Source organism: Rhineura floridana, chromosome 6, assembly GCF_030035675.1.
Source record: "Rhineura floridana isolate rRhiFlo1 chromosome 6, rRhiFlo1.hap2, whole genome shotgun sequence".
In the NCBI taxonomy this organism is placed as follows: Eukaryota; Metazoa; Chordata; class Lepidosauria; order Squamata; family Rhineuridae; genus Rhineura; species Rhineura floridana.
Window position 1 is genome coordinate 2,512,342 of NC_084485.1, and position 14,301 is coordinate 2,526,642.

Consider the following 14,301-nt stretch of genomic DNA (forward strand, 5'->3'; position numbering starts at 1 on the left):
CAGGCTAAGAATGGCCAGGTGGCATTTGCAGGGAAGGAAGGAAGGTAAAGCAGTCCCTCCTACCTCCCGATTTGCTCTTGCAACTGTCTCTTTTCCCTTGTCTTCTCATTATGAGGCAAATGCCAGGTCTGCCCTAATGCATGCTTCTATTCTTGGCACTTCTCCTTTTTGCGGATTCTTGGGCATTGCAAACTGAACCACGTCTGTTTTCTTGGAGGCCAAGAGTGTTGCTAATCATGAAGACAATGCTGTGTTGCAAACGGTGCCTCCCTACAGCACTGCCAAACAGCTGTGATTGCTGGACTGAATGTTCTTATCTCTTCTTCTAGTGCTACAACACATGTGCCTTGGTCTGCTCTGGTCCATGCCAGTCCCTATCAGGGACTAGTGCAAGGCAGCTCATTGAGTGGAGAGGATGAAGGTTCACCTCTATGTAGGATCTCTGAGGGGGCGATAAGCTCCCTTGTCTTCACCAGAGCATAGCACAGCCACAGCTATTGGTGATGCCATGCCAGTGTTTCCCCAGACCCCAAGTGGCACAGGGTCAAGCTTCATTGCTGGTTTCTTGAGCTAGATTGCCAGGGCAAGTCAACTTGCCCCACATCCTTTGTGTGAGGCTTCTGATGGAAGGTTCCACCCAAGTGGGTGACAGCTTTGTCTCTCTGCTCCACACCTTCCCTAGGACTTGTATTGTTATGTTTTTTGTTTTTTTAAAAATATTAACATACAATGTACGTATGCATTTACAAAATATATTAATTGGTTCACTGTACTATGTACAACATGCAGAAAAAACTGTTGCCATAATATGTAAATATTGCTGTTAAATATTAAATATAAATGTAAGCAAATGTGTGTGTTTCCTTACAAGAGGGGGAACTCTGATGCTTATTGCCATCCAGGTTATGCTTGGATTTCACAAAGCTTGCAGACATGTCGAGAGCAGCCCTTAAAATAAAGAACCATCTCTTTGGCCTGCAAGGCATGTTGATCTCTAGGATCGTTTGATTTTTCTGTCCCCAGCCAAACAGAGGGACAAAAAGGCCTCGGGAAGATGAGGAAGATGATCTCAAAGTGCGCCACAAGCCAGCCAGCATGCGGGAACGTGGCCGTCACCGGGAAGAGGAGGCACCTGCGGCAGATGAGACGGAGGATGAAAAAAAGAAACTGCTTCATATCATTGAAAAAGGCGATGAGGAAGAGGAGGAGGTACTTTTCTTAAGATGAGGCTGAGATGATGTCTTCTCTCTCCCTCCCTCCCTCCCTCCCTCCCTCGGAAAGTGAAGGCTGGGTCTCAAATATCTGAATTCAGTGTGTGATGGTTTATGCCCATAGCAGCCTGTTTTTCATGATGGCTGTCTTTGGGGGGGGGAATGATTTGTGCTCCTTGCTTTTCAGGCTAATAAATACCTATTTTTTCATGAACTCCAGATTTCCTCCGTGACTGAACAGCATTTTGTGTGTGTGTTGCATCCCTTCCTTCTGGATCCATAAGTGCTTAATTGGGTACTTTCCCCTCTCCTGTGCCCCTCCACAGCACCCGGAAGAAGATATTCCCAATATTTGTATAGCAGTTAACAAGCCAGGGCGACCTGAATGAAGGGCTGCTCTTTCTTTTGAAGTGGGGGAACAGAGTGAGGTTTGGGGAGCAGAATGGCATTTTGGAAGTCTGTTTCGGCGTCAGGGTTGCAAAGGGGGAAAACTGTACAAATGAGACCCAGTAGAATTGTAGAACAGTGGAGTTGGAAGGGGCCTATAAAGCAGTTGAGTCCAACCCCCTGCGTAATGCAGGAATCCAACTTAAAGCAGGTCGCTGTCCAGCTGCCTCTTGAATGCCCCCAGCACTGGAGAGCCCACCACCTTCCTAGGTGATTGGTTCCATTATCGTCCCGCTCTGACAGTTAGAGAAGAGATCCCGGCCCTTCTCTATGTGACAACCTTTCATGTACTTGAAGAGTGCTCTCGTATCTCCCCTCAGTCTTCCCTTCTCCAAGCTAAACATGCCCAGTTCTTTCAGTCTCTCCTCACAGGGCTTTGTTTCCAGTCCCCTGATCATCTTTGTTGCCCTCCTTTGAACCCGTTCCAGTTTGTCTGCATCCTTCTTGAAGTGCGCAGACCAGAACTGGATGCAGTAGTGGATGCAGATGAGGCCTAACCAGTGCAGAGTACATAACCATAAGGTTGTGAGGGGTGGGAGGAAATTTCAACGTTGTCTTGAAAAATGAGTTAAGCTCTGTGTGTGTATTTGACCAGGAGGAACCTCTGGATGAAAGCTCAGTAAAGAAGATGATCCTCACTTTTGAGAAGAGGTCTTATAAGAACCAGGAACTTCGGATCAAGTTCCCCGATAACCCAGAGAAGTAAGTCTTGTAAAGATGTGGCTTTTTGTGTGTCCAGTAAACTCTGGTTGCTAACTTCAGCCTTTTGGGCTCCCTGTTAACAAGGGCAGTCGGGGGGGGGAGGCGGGAGAGAGGGAGGGAGAGAGACTGACTTCAGCTGGTGGATAAAACTTGGTTGGTTTTTAATTCAGAGCAATCTGCTTCAGAGAATGAGAGCCAGGCTCTTGCAGGTATTGATTACGTTCTGCAACTCCTAAATTCAGAAACAGTGCTCTCAGCAATTTCCAGCAGCTTCAGTGGCTTCTGAATTCAAGCATTTAGAGCAAGCCAGTCCATTACGGGTGATGTGATTCTAAAGTCAGGATAGGCCAAGCTTCTGTTTTCACGCATAATCTGGCAAGCTGTTATTCAGGGCAAATCTGTGTACAACAAGGCTCTGCCCTGCTGTTGCTTGATGTCCCAAAGGCAGACCTTTCTAGAGGGATGTGTCCTGTTTTGCATTCTTATCGTGCCAGGTGTAAGTCAGAAACAGTGTTTGAAAGTAGCAGGAGAGGCTTCATTGAAGCTTATCTAGCTGATAACAATAAAGCATTAAAGGGAACCTTAAAAGGCAGGAAGTGGCACGGTTGAATATAGAAGCTGGCTAACGGTTAGCACAAAAAGTTGTGGCTTTATTTTGAAATATTAGTAGTTCTGAGGGGCAGCTCCCCCAGCCTGATCCTCTGAGCGGTCAGTTAACCGCTGTTCATGAAAGGACTCCAGCGGAAGAGCACATCATTGGCTCCTTTGTGCAAGTGCTGTGATCTGGCACAAATCTCAACAGGGATGCAGCAACAGTTTTAGTTCCTCTCACCAGTGTCTATGCATGCTACTAGCGGTGTGCATCAACAATTGGATTTAGATCGGACCTGAAACAGCCCTACTTGGCTTGGGGGGTTGAATCTGCCTTGTTTCTCTCTCCCCTCTCCCTGTTCTCTATTGGGAAATTAAGAAATGGCTATAACGCTGTAACTTTTTTATATAAGTGGATGAAATTTGTGGGCACAGTAGCCCCTCCAGAGTGGATAAAGCCTGCTAAAGTACAGACAAATAAATGTGGGGGGCTTTTGTGCTGTGCACCTCTAAAATGTATTTTTTCCTCTTAAAAGGACCTTTTTGGCTGCAGCTTTTCTTTTTGGCCAGAACTGGATGAAATTTGCAGTCAAGGTGCCTGTTGTGAGGGCATAAGTCCAACCAAATTTCAGAAACATAGGGTAGCCATTACACTTTTGGGGTGGTTTAAAAAGGATTAGCTTAATCTCTCCTAGCCTTTTGCGACAATTAGTCTGAAAGTGGTGAGAGATGCCCCTGGGTAAGAAACCTTCCAAATTGCAGACAGATAGGTTCACGGGCTTTTGTACTAGGCACCTTAAAGTTGATTTTGAAGTGGGAAGAACTGAAAGGGATTCACTTTCTGGATAAAATAATTCCCTCTGATATACCTGTCAGTTACAAAGGAGCTCTCCCTCCCCCTCCTGACACCTTTTGTAAGATTAGAGACATAAAAGTTTCACTCTAGCAAAGCTGCTCCCTCCCCCAAACCACTGGAATTAGAGAATGCTGGTAAAATCATTCCCCTTTACTAGCTATCCCTGTCAGTCTCCTTTGCATCCTCTTCCCATTGTTGTGTTTGCTCTCCTGTCCATCACTCCACCCTTTCGAGTTTAGAGACATTCCTTTCACTTTCAGCAGATGCTTGCCTGCAGCATTTTTTGATGTCTGGGTCACTGAGGTGCCACAAAGTGCTTCATGGGATCCCTACTTCATCTCTGACAAACCCGAAATATCTCAGACATCTGAATCCAATTTCCACTTCTACTTGCTTCGGGGGCAGCAGTGGTTCTCTAGTGCAGTATTGCGGCAACTCTGAGAGCAAGGGGATTCAGTATGCCTGTTTCTCTGTTGTGCCAGTAGTGACTGCTTGGACTTCTAAAGGGCAAGTGGATCTCAACAGAACTCAAAAGTTCTGAAAATGATCTTGCTGACTAATGGCTAAAGCGTCAGGTGGTTCAACGCTTCACAATTGTGGTTGTGCTGTGCTTGGTGGGCTACTCTAATGCAGTTCTCATTTTCTGACCCAACTTGTATGATTAATTAACCCTGCCAAATGGAGGTTAGATGCCTGCAGCTGCCTTTACATGTTTGCAAAATCTGCTTAATGGTATTTCCCCCCCCCCCCACTTTACATTTACAGGAAGATAAACCAACAATGCCAATACTTTTCAAAAAGTCATCCAAAGCATAATCCTGGGACATACTGAGCCCATTTTCTCCTGTCAAACCCTATTGCCTAGAAACATAGACTCATAGAATAGTAGAGTTGGAAGGGGCCTGTAAGGCCATCAAGTCCAACCCCCTGCTCAATGCAGGAATCCAAGTCAAAGCATACCCAACATGTGGCTGTCAAGCTGCCTTTCAGTCATTCATTCATTCATATTCTCTCTCTCTCCCCCCCCCCCAGCTCTGTCCAGTTAACTTGGGATGTTCTGCATCTGTCTTATTCTATCTCTTCTACTCCTGCCATTTCCCTTCTCTCACGTTTGGTGCCATTTCACTTTCAGTCCTCAGGGGCTTCCTGCTGAAACATCTTTGTGCTTGTCTTTGCGTTGCTTCCTTATAACTTAGTCTTCCCTCCCGATCAATTATTCTTTTACTTTCCCTAATGGTGTTTGTGAGTGTTCAAAGACCTCTACATACTCATTATCTTCTTGTAGTCCTTAAAGGTATAGAATCATAGAACAGTAGTAGGGTTGAAAGGGGCCTGTAAGGCCATCCAGTCCAACCCCCTGCTCCATGCAGGAATCCAAATCAAAGCATTCCCGACAGATGGCTGTCCAGCTGCCTCTTGAAGGCCTCCAGTGTCGGAGAGCCCACTGCCTCTCTAGGTCATTGCTTCCATTGTCGTATGGTCTAACAGTTAGGAAGTTTTTCCTGATGTCCAGTCGAAATCTGGCTTCCTGCAACTTGAGCCCATTATTCCGTGTCCTGCACTCCGGGATGATCAAGATGAGATCTCGGCCCTCCTCTGTGTGGCAACCTTTCAAGTACTTGAAGAGTGTTGTCATATCCCCCCTCAGTCTTCTCTTCCCAAGGCTAAACATGCCCAGGTCTTTCAGTCTGTACTTGGTATGCCCGTATTATTATGCCCAAGGTACAGATGGGAGTGTGGGACTGCAAGAGTTTTCCCCCCAAGACCGCCTAGTGACATAGCAGAGACGAGGTTTGAACTTGGGACTCAGTGATGTCTCTTATCCTCTGAGCTGTACCAGCATTTCCTCTCCTTACATGTTTTTCCAACCCGCATCATCATCACTTGAGTCTCCCCAAAGCCTGCTACTCATAACCTCTGTTGAGGTTACCTTTTGCTGCCTGCCTGACAGGTGCAAGCGTGCTTGCTCACCCACACCAGTTTTTTTTGTCATTTCTTGTGATGTACTCAGAATTCCAGGTTGGCTGAACGGCGCTTCTAGCTGTAGCTGACAGTTAGCTCATAAAAGCCCTTGCACGCTGCATCCAGGGAACTTGATGTGCCGTGCTGGACAGGGGTAGGTTTTGCTGCTCTGCTGGAGATCTTTTTGAGTGTCAGTTTTTTGAATATCAAGAGCTGTTTTCTCTCCTTCTGGGCTCTTGCATTGATAGCTCTCCGGTCCTGCAGCTGCCGTCACTGTTCATCAGCTTTGCTGGCTTTTTCTGGCAGCCTGCAGCTTAGCTGGCCACTGCTGGTACTTGCACTTCCTCAGCTTCAGAGCCCAGTGGAAATTCAGACTCTTGTGACCCATCATGATATGTTTATGCCTCTCCGGTGCCCTCTGCAAATGGTTGGTCAGTGGCAGGGTGCAATGCTGAGCTGTTACTCTCTGGCTTCGCTCTCCCTCCCAGCTGGTGAATTGCAAGCAGTTGATCCATACTGGATCCCCCAGGGCACCCGAGTCTTTCTGGAGGGCATGGATTTCTTCAGGTGTGAAGAAAAGCTCCTTAGCAGAAAGCCTTTGGCTGAGCTGATATCGTTCCCTGCAGGTTAATTAAATGAAGTGTAAAAACCCCACAAAAAACCCTGGCTCCCTGGGCAGTGCCCTAATCTGAACAAAGCCCAATATTGTATCTGGTTCAAATTTAGCCTATCCCTGAAGTGTGTCTGTAAGCATTTCTTTTAGACTGGCCTTTTTATTTGGGATAAGTAGTAACAGTAGAAATGCACACTGGTAAGGTTTTTTAAAAAAAACACTAGTTGAATATTTAAAATACTATATAGTAGTATACTTTATTGCAAAGCCGAAGGCCATCGCATAACCAACACACAATCCTTTTTAGAAGGATAAACACCAATAATACATATAAAACTAAAATTCCAATACGATCGATCTAAAATTAGCAAGACAATAAAACTTAATGGCGGGGGACCACACTTGGAATCATTTAAATGCTGAAAGGCCTGGTCTGTGCGAGGATAAAATAGCCACCCGGAGTCCCCTCAACGATCAATAAAATACTATATGGAAAAATGAGCTCTGTTTAACTCTGGACACTAAGCAGGGCAGTTAAATGGTCTCACAACAATGGGAGCCTTAGTCTTTGCTGAGTTGTCTGTGGTGGAAAGCAGTCCTGGAGTTGGGTGGGCAGCCATTTAAAAAAGTCTCTGTACACCACCCTTGCTGTTCTGTGCTGTTGCTTCGTCTTACAGGCAAATCTGGATCATAATGAGGGGCAGGATGAGAGGTGATTTCCCGGGTTCTCCATTATAAATGGAGAAAGGGTGCAGGGCAAACTGGTCTGCTGCAGAAATCAGGTGCTGCACAGGTATAGAACTGGAGTTACCTGGTTTGACAATAGTGTGTGTGAAAAGGATCTTGGGATTGTAGTTGGTCACAAGCTGAACTTCAGCCAGCAGTGTGATATAGCTGCAAAAAAGGTTAACATGATTTTAGGCTGCGTTAGTCGAACCATAGTTTCAGATGATGGGAAACAATTGTTCCACTACATTCTGCATTTACTCATTTATCCAGGTTATACTCCACTCTTCCTCCCAGAGGAGCTCAGGGCAGCAAACACATCAACAAAACCATTTTTTTAAAAAAAGCATTCTAAAACAGTTACGGTAAAAAAAAATTCCTTCATCCAGTGATCCCTGGGTTGCCAAGAAACCTGAGACATCTCCTGCAGTACTGTGCCCAGTTCTGGGCACAACACTATGATGGATGTAGACAAGTTGGAACATGTTCAGAGGAGGTAAACCGAGATGGTCAGTGGTATGGAAAACCACTCCCAGGATAAAAGGCTGAAGGACCCGGGTAGGTTTATCCAGAGGAAGAGATGGCGGGGGAGAGGCCATGAAGGGCAGCTGCACAAAAGGGAGAGGGCCAAGCCTGATCGGAGGGGCTTCAGTGACAATTGCTGGAACTTGAACATCAGGAAGAATGTCTAAATGGCAGCTCTCACTGCCAAGACTGCTCTTGTTCCTTTGAGAAGGGGGGGAGGCTCCACTGCAAGGTCTTATTGCAGAGGCTGGGCAGATTGTGCATTGAGGAAGGGGGTTGATGACCTACAAGGCCCCGCCCAGCTCTGTGATTCTCTGGAGGTCCCCTGCTAGGGATGCACTAGCTCCAGATTTCCTGCCCTGAGCAAAGGGGGGAGGATTGGACTATATGACCTTCAAGGCTCCCCTCCAGCTCTGTGGTTCTGTGAGTTTCACTTTGGTACCTTCAGAAAGGGAGGGGGAGATGCCAAAGCCCACCAGTCTTAGTCTCCTACTCAGGCTTTTTCCCGGAGGGACAGAGAGGTGCTAAAGGGCAGCCCAGTCTGCCTGGCGTCCCTCCCATCCTTGCTATGTAAGGTGAACAGGAAAACAGACATAGGCAGAGACATGCTGGGGGGGGGCTCCTCTTGTTTGTGCACAAACGTCTCTCCTTCTGATCATTGTCAGAACAGCCCAGCAGGTTGGGCCTGATGGCAGAAACAAAAGATCTAGACTGAGCAGTGCAGGCTGTCCGTTCCTAGCCTCGCTGTGTAAAAGTTGCATTTGGAATTTGTATAATTCATTTACATTTTAAGCCACTAAAATGCTCAGGACAAGGTGAATGTGTGAATGTGTGTTATATTTTTGGTGGGCTTTTTAAAAAAGCTTTAAATGTGTCCTCTATGAAAGAACAACATGACATTTTTCTGGGGCCCAGGAAAATGAAAAGCCAGCAAATTCTTCTTCCAAGCTCCACTTTGCTTTTCGCAGTATTGAAATGGCCTTTGAGAAATCCTGCTCCCTGCCTCCTGTAGTTCCCAACTGAAGTTAATAGAACGTGCAGAGCATGTTACTTCCTGATCAGTCAGCAGTAGCAGCTTTCTCTATTAAGGGCCGTGGCACTCGGTGCCCCGAAATGGGCAGTTATGCTGATGTGTGCAGTTTTGGCTAGTCAAGTCTTCGCCACAGTCCTGTAGCTTTCAATTTCACAAAATGCGTGGATCATTCCCGCATGCCTTCTCTTCTGAATGACAGAGTTATAAATTAAATTATGGGGATTATCTGAACTCGAAGGAGCACAGAAGGTTGTATGTACTGGGTTTTGGGTTCAGGGAATGTCTTCGGCCTTGATGGGAAGGAAACTCTTGCAGGCGAGATGGTGTGTGTTTGGTTCTGGCAAAGCAGGCACCTGACATACGTTGTGCTCCCGTTGTCACTCCCTACAGAAGAGCAGCATTTTGCTGGTTTACAGCCTATTAGGTAGGTTTGCGCAGGGTCAGGCCTAGAGAAATGGTGGTGGGCAGTGGCTAGGAAAATGGGTGAACATAATGAGGGAAATAAGTGCAGGAAAGGGCTTTTGAATGAGGAGGGATATAGCAAGGAGGTAAAAGAAAGGAATGGGAATTGGCTAGTCCAGGATTGCAGAATGCTGCGATTGCATAGCGGACCCCAAACTCACTCACCGCCCCTGATGGCCACCGTTCTGGAACCTGAGAGTCTGGGGACGTTGAAGGGCACAGCAATTGCGCTTTCTTCAGAACCCTAGAAAACCTCAGGATGACTTGCTCTTTAGCTGAGTCATAAACTGTAAAAAGATGCTTGCAAGGCTGCCTTTTTAAGGTCGGCATGTGCTGTTTGATTTCCACCATCAATATCTAATGAAGGTTAACTATTTAATTTTTGCAAATTGTTTTGTTTTTATTGATGTATTACTGATGCTTTATTGATGTATTTGTGCTCTTTTGTAAGCCGCCTTGAGGGCCTTTTGGCCGAAGGGTGGGGTAGAAATACTAAAATCAAAATCAAATCAAAATCAAACTCACGAAAACAAAGGACTCTTAGATACGCATGGTGGGGTAGCCTTCCATCAGCCTCCCCCGGTTTCCTTCCTCCCTTGGGGCGTGCTGTGGCTAGCAAGGCCGCAGCAGCCGTCTCTCTCCCTTTGCTGTCCGAGGTGTGGCTCTTGCTGGCCCTACTGAGCTGTTCCCTACTTCTGTCTGCAGGTTCATGGAGTCGGAGTTGGATCTCAATGACATCATCCAGGAGATGCATGTGATCGCAACCATGCCGGACCTGTATCATCTGCTGGTGGAGCTGAATGCGGTGCACTCCCTCCTGGGGCTGCTCGGGCATGACAACACTGATATCCTTTCTGTGGTAGAGAACTAGGCTCTCCTGTGAGCTCCGGGCCATTGAGCAGCCGCCCCCCAGATTCTAGCTTCCTGTCACTGACTGCCCTTCCATGTGTGGTGCCAGCCTTTGTTTCCATTTGGATTCTTGCGGGAGTCTGAAGCCAGGCAGGCATGTTTAGAGCAGTGCGCTGTGGCTTTCTGCCTCTGCTTAAAAGCCAACGAGAGCGCCTTGGGCTAGACAGGGTGCGGCCTGTGTTTACAGAATTGGATGTTCCAGAGGTTTATCTTGGCAAGGTGAGGCTGGGTTCGAACCCAATATAGGAAAGGCAAAATAAGAGTGGATCCCATCTTGGTACGCCTTTACACACATGCAGGCAATACTGGGAATAGTAATTCAGGCCCAGCGAGGGGCTGAAGAGAACATCATCATCAGCATCAGCATCAGCATCAGCATCAGCATCATTATTATTATACTGCATTTTCCACAAATACACGTGTGCTCAAAGCGGTTCACAGAAATAGTCCAGATGCTGTAGGCACAACACATAATAAATATAATCACTTCTTTAAGAAAAAAATATACATACATCAAAGCATAAATGAGCATAAAGCTCAGTGACAAAGCCGAAGCAAAAGTATTTAAAAACTAACCCTTAGGGCTTCTCAGACGGTGCAGGGAAAGGCAAGGCCAAGGTCCATAGAGCGGCAGGCAAGGCTGGATGAGGAAAGCAGAACTCCCTGTGTGATTCAGTCAGTGGTTCTCTGTCAGCACCTTGATTATGCTTCCCTTTTAAAGATCTGCTGGGTCCAATGAGGAAAGGGCAGCTTAGTGTGCCCTGATAGTTTCTCCATCCAGGCTGAGCAGGGCAGAAGAGGCCTTGGTTTTCATTCCTAAGCAGCTCTGTCGACGCAGCCTCCATAGCGTTTTACCTGTCATGCCAAAGAGAAGCTAGTCTCACCTGGGCAAAGGCCCAGTGGGATGCTGGCATGTGTTTCTGCTATCTGAGTTGAGCTGCAGCCTCTAGGAGGTCAATGGCAACCAAAGAGACAGCAAAGTGCTAGTAAGGTTGCCTGTTGCTTTTCTGCCACACTCTGTCACTTAGGCTTAGGGCTATGCCTAAGGATGCATTTGGAAAAGTGGGATAGAAATAATTTGAGTAAGTACATAAAGCTATACAGAAGGGCCCCGCTTTTCGGCAGCCCCTTTTTTGGCGTTCCGCTAATACGGCGGTTTTCAATTAGAGTAAGGCCCCACTCATATGGCGCTTGTTCCGCTTTTACAATGTTTTTCGGGCGTCAGGCACCATTTTATTGACGGAGTTTTGCTTTTTGGTGGGTTTCGCTTTTAGGCGGGGGTCTGGAACGTAACCCGCCGTATGAGTGGGGCCCTGCTGTACCTGCCTTAGATCTTGGGCTGCTAAGCACAGAAGTGCTATGGCAAAAGGGCTGCACATAAGGAGGCAGGCTGAAGAACGCACATTTGGTGAGTCTATGAAAGTTTTCCAAGGACTTCCCTCATTTGAGGATGGCCATATTGCTGTGGGAATATCTTATTGCAAGATGGACAGCATGTCCGAAAGCTGTAGGCCAGACTCCTCCCTGTTTTATGAAAATTTATATGCATATCTTGAAAAGTACTTGAATCTAAAGCATTGCAGCTCTCTAATTTGGAACTATTTCTTATCAGCCCTTCAGAGCAGGATAAGGTCTTTGCTCCTGAACTTAGAAGGATGCTGGGAGTTCTTCTTTTGTCTTGTTTTGCTGCTCATTTAACTCTGCAGAGATCAGCATTCTGCACATCAAGTTCTGCTGCTCATGTTATCTCTGGTCTGGAGTGGAAAAAATACAAAGGAAATTGTATTTGGTCCTGTTGGCTGGAATGGTGATCGAGACAGTGACATGAGACAGGGCTTTTTTGGTGGTGGCACCCCACTGATTGAACTCCCTTCCAGGTGACATTCAGTTGGCTCCCACATTCAAGCGAAGCATAAAGAGATTTTTATTTTTATTTGTCCCGGTTTATGGATCATGGAGGAAAATGTTTATTCAGTGGCGCCGTAGGTGATTGCTGCTGCTGATCTCTGTTAAAATTTGACTGTGACTTGATGGTTTTAATTGTGATTGTGGTTTTAGTATTGTATTGTGTTGTTTTATTCAGTTTATGTCAGCTGCCCTGTGCTCCAGTTGAAGGAAGAGCCAGATATAAAAACAATGAATGAATGAATGAATGAGATAAGTTTGCGCACGAGTATGATGACGTATGAAATGCCTGCTGTGTGTAACCCACTGTGATGCCTTGGTTCATGATAACACAGAACTTTTGCCAGAGACAAGACAATGGGCAGCTTGTACCCAAAGGTTAGCATGGATTTGTCATTCTCAAGGAAGAACATTAACAGTGGGGGTTTTGATTGGGATTTGATGGCCTTGCTTGCAGTGACCTTTCAGAGGAGGAAATGCAGTGCGTTGTGTGTCCTCCAGCCCTGAGAAGCCATGCCTGGGGATGGCAGCTGCTGTTGATGGCTTGTCAGAATATCTATGGCTAACCCTGCTTTTAGCAAAGTGGGGTCATCCTGTGCCTGTCAGTTAGATTGGGGGCAGAGACTTGGCTTGTGATCTGCAGGCCCTGGAGAAGATGTGGTTGCAAAGAACCGCTAAACCTCCCCTGAAATGTTGGAAGGCAAAGCATAGAGGGCAGACTGAATCCTTCTGTTTGAAACACTACTTTTGGCACAAGTGAGAATGCACGGACTGTTGAAGTGAAACTCCTGGGCAGATGTGGCCTTGTGTAAAAACAGTGAAGAGGTGCTTTGAAAGTCAGTCCTCCCCCTCCTCGAAAGGACTGTTGAACTGATGCCTGGCTCTTCACGGTTGATTTAAAGTTGGTGCCTTGGTAGGGGACGATGGAGAAGCCAGGTGGATAAAATCCCCTGTGATAAAATTGATTTGTGGATGAAGCAGCGCCTCCATTGGACTAGAGCCAAGGATGTGAGGAAAAGATAATGCCCAGATAACGTCAAGAGCTCCTGGAAGGGAACGTGCTCCCTTCTCCAAAATCCTTCAGCCTGGCTGGCAACATCTGCAGCAGTTAGATTCAAAACGTCTGTCTTAGTGCACGAGGGCAGCAGCTTCCAAAAAGGCCTTGTGCGGACTTAGAACGTTGTGCCTCAGCAATGGGAATCTGAAGATTTCCACCGACACAGAAGCTGCGTGTATCTGTCTGCAGCCCAGGTGTGGCCTGAGGACATACCTGACAGAGACAAATCCTGCTTTCCTAAGTCCCCTCCCCTCTTTTTTGCCTGTCCAAGATGAATCAAGAGCCCCGGGAACTTGCGCTGCTTCTTCATTTGCTACCTGAAGAGCTGTGTACAAAGATATTTATCCTGCTCTATCCCCGCAGGGCCACAGCTCAGAATAATAAAACCCCAAGGAGAAATCTGGGCATGAAGCCTCACTCTCTGACCCAACCAGATAAGAACCGCAAGCTGAATATCCCTGTTCACTAAAAAGCCAGCTTACTGAAGGTTGTCTTAACAAAAGTGTGTGTGTGTGAGAGAGAGAGAGGGGGGGGGGAAGAGGTTTATTATTTGATGGGACAATTTTCAGAATATATATGTGTATGTACACACTCACACACACACTCACACACAGCTGGTGCCTTACTTGTTTGCTGTACTGCTGAATTGATCAATGGAGCTCTCTTAGTGATCCCAGTGGGACCTTGAGGAGGCAGTGACTGTTCCATGCGAGTGTCGGCAAAGCCATTCCTTCATCTTATTTATTTATGTATGTAACATATTTATACCCCCTTTTCCTCATAGTTCAAAGCAGCTTTTGAAAATAGTAAAATACAGCACAATGAAACAGCAATATGTAGAAGAAACAACAATGAAAGCCTGCAATAAAGCCATTTAAGAGCAGTCGCTGGGCTTTATAGGTCAAGGTAGTGACTCTGAAACGGTGGAGGTGTACAGGCTCACAGTTCCAGGGAAATAAAGGATCGGATCCTGGGTGGATCAAATGCCCACTGACAAAGGACCCTCCCTGGTCCACATTAGATCCTTGAGGGTGTAACCACCCAAAGTGATTTGAGAAGGAGTGAGCTTCTGCTTTCTGCTTGTGATGTTTCCTGTGTGGCTTTAGCAGGGTGGACAGTATTTTGCTCTTAAGAGTTTGCTAGGAGTTCTTGTGTTCTGCATTGCAAGTCCCCTGCTGCTGCCATGGCCATGCAGATTCCCAGATCGTTTGCCTGAGAATTGTTCAGGCAATAACTGGGAATGAGAAGGCTGAAGATAAGAAAGGAGTCATTCTTGCTAAGAACATCCACCTGCAGCTCAGG

The 14,301-nt window shown here is 46.6% G+C and overlaps 1 protein-coding gene across 1 annotated transcript in view; it reads left to right on the top strand.

Moving 5' to 3' along the window:
* The window catches only part of CTNNBL1 (catenin beta like 1), a 139,699-nt gene that overhangs the window by 29,991 nt on the left and 95,407 nt on the right, over positions 1-14,301 (top strand). The window contains exons 2-4 of the mRNA XM_061630757.1: positions 1,024-1,209; positions 2,254-2,360; positions 9,834-9,973. Coding sequence (XP_061486741.1) covers positions 1,024-1,209; positions 2,254-2,360; positions 9,834-9,973 — 433 coding nt within the window. The remainder of the gene's footprint in view (positions 1-1,023; positions 1,210-2,253; positions 2,361-9,833; positions 9,974-14,301) is intronic.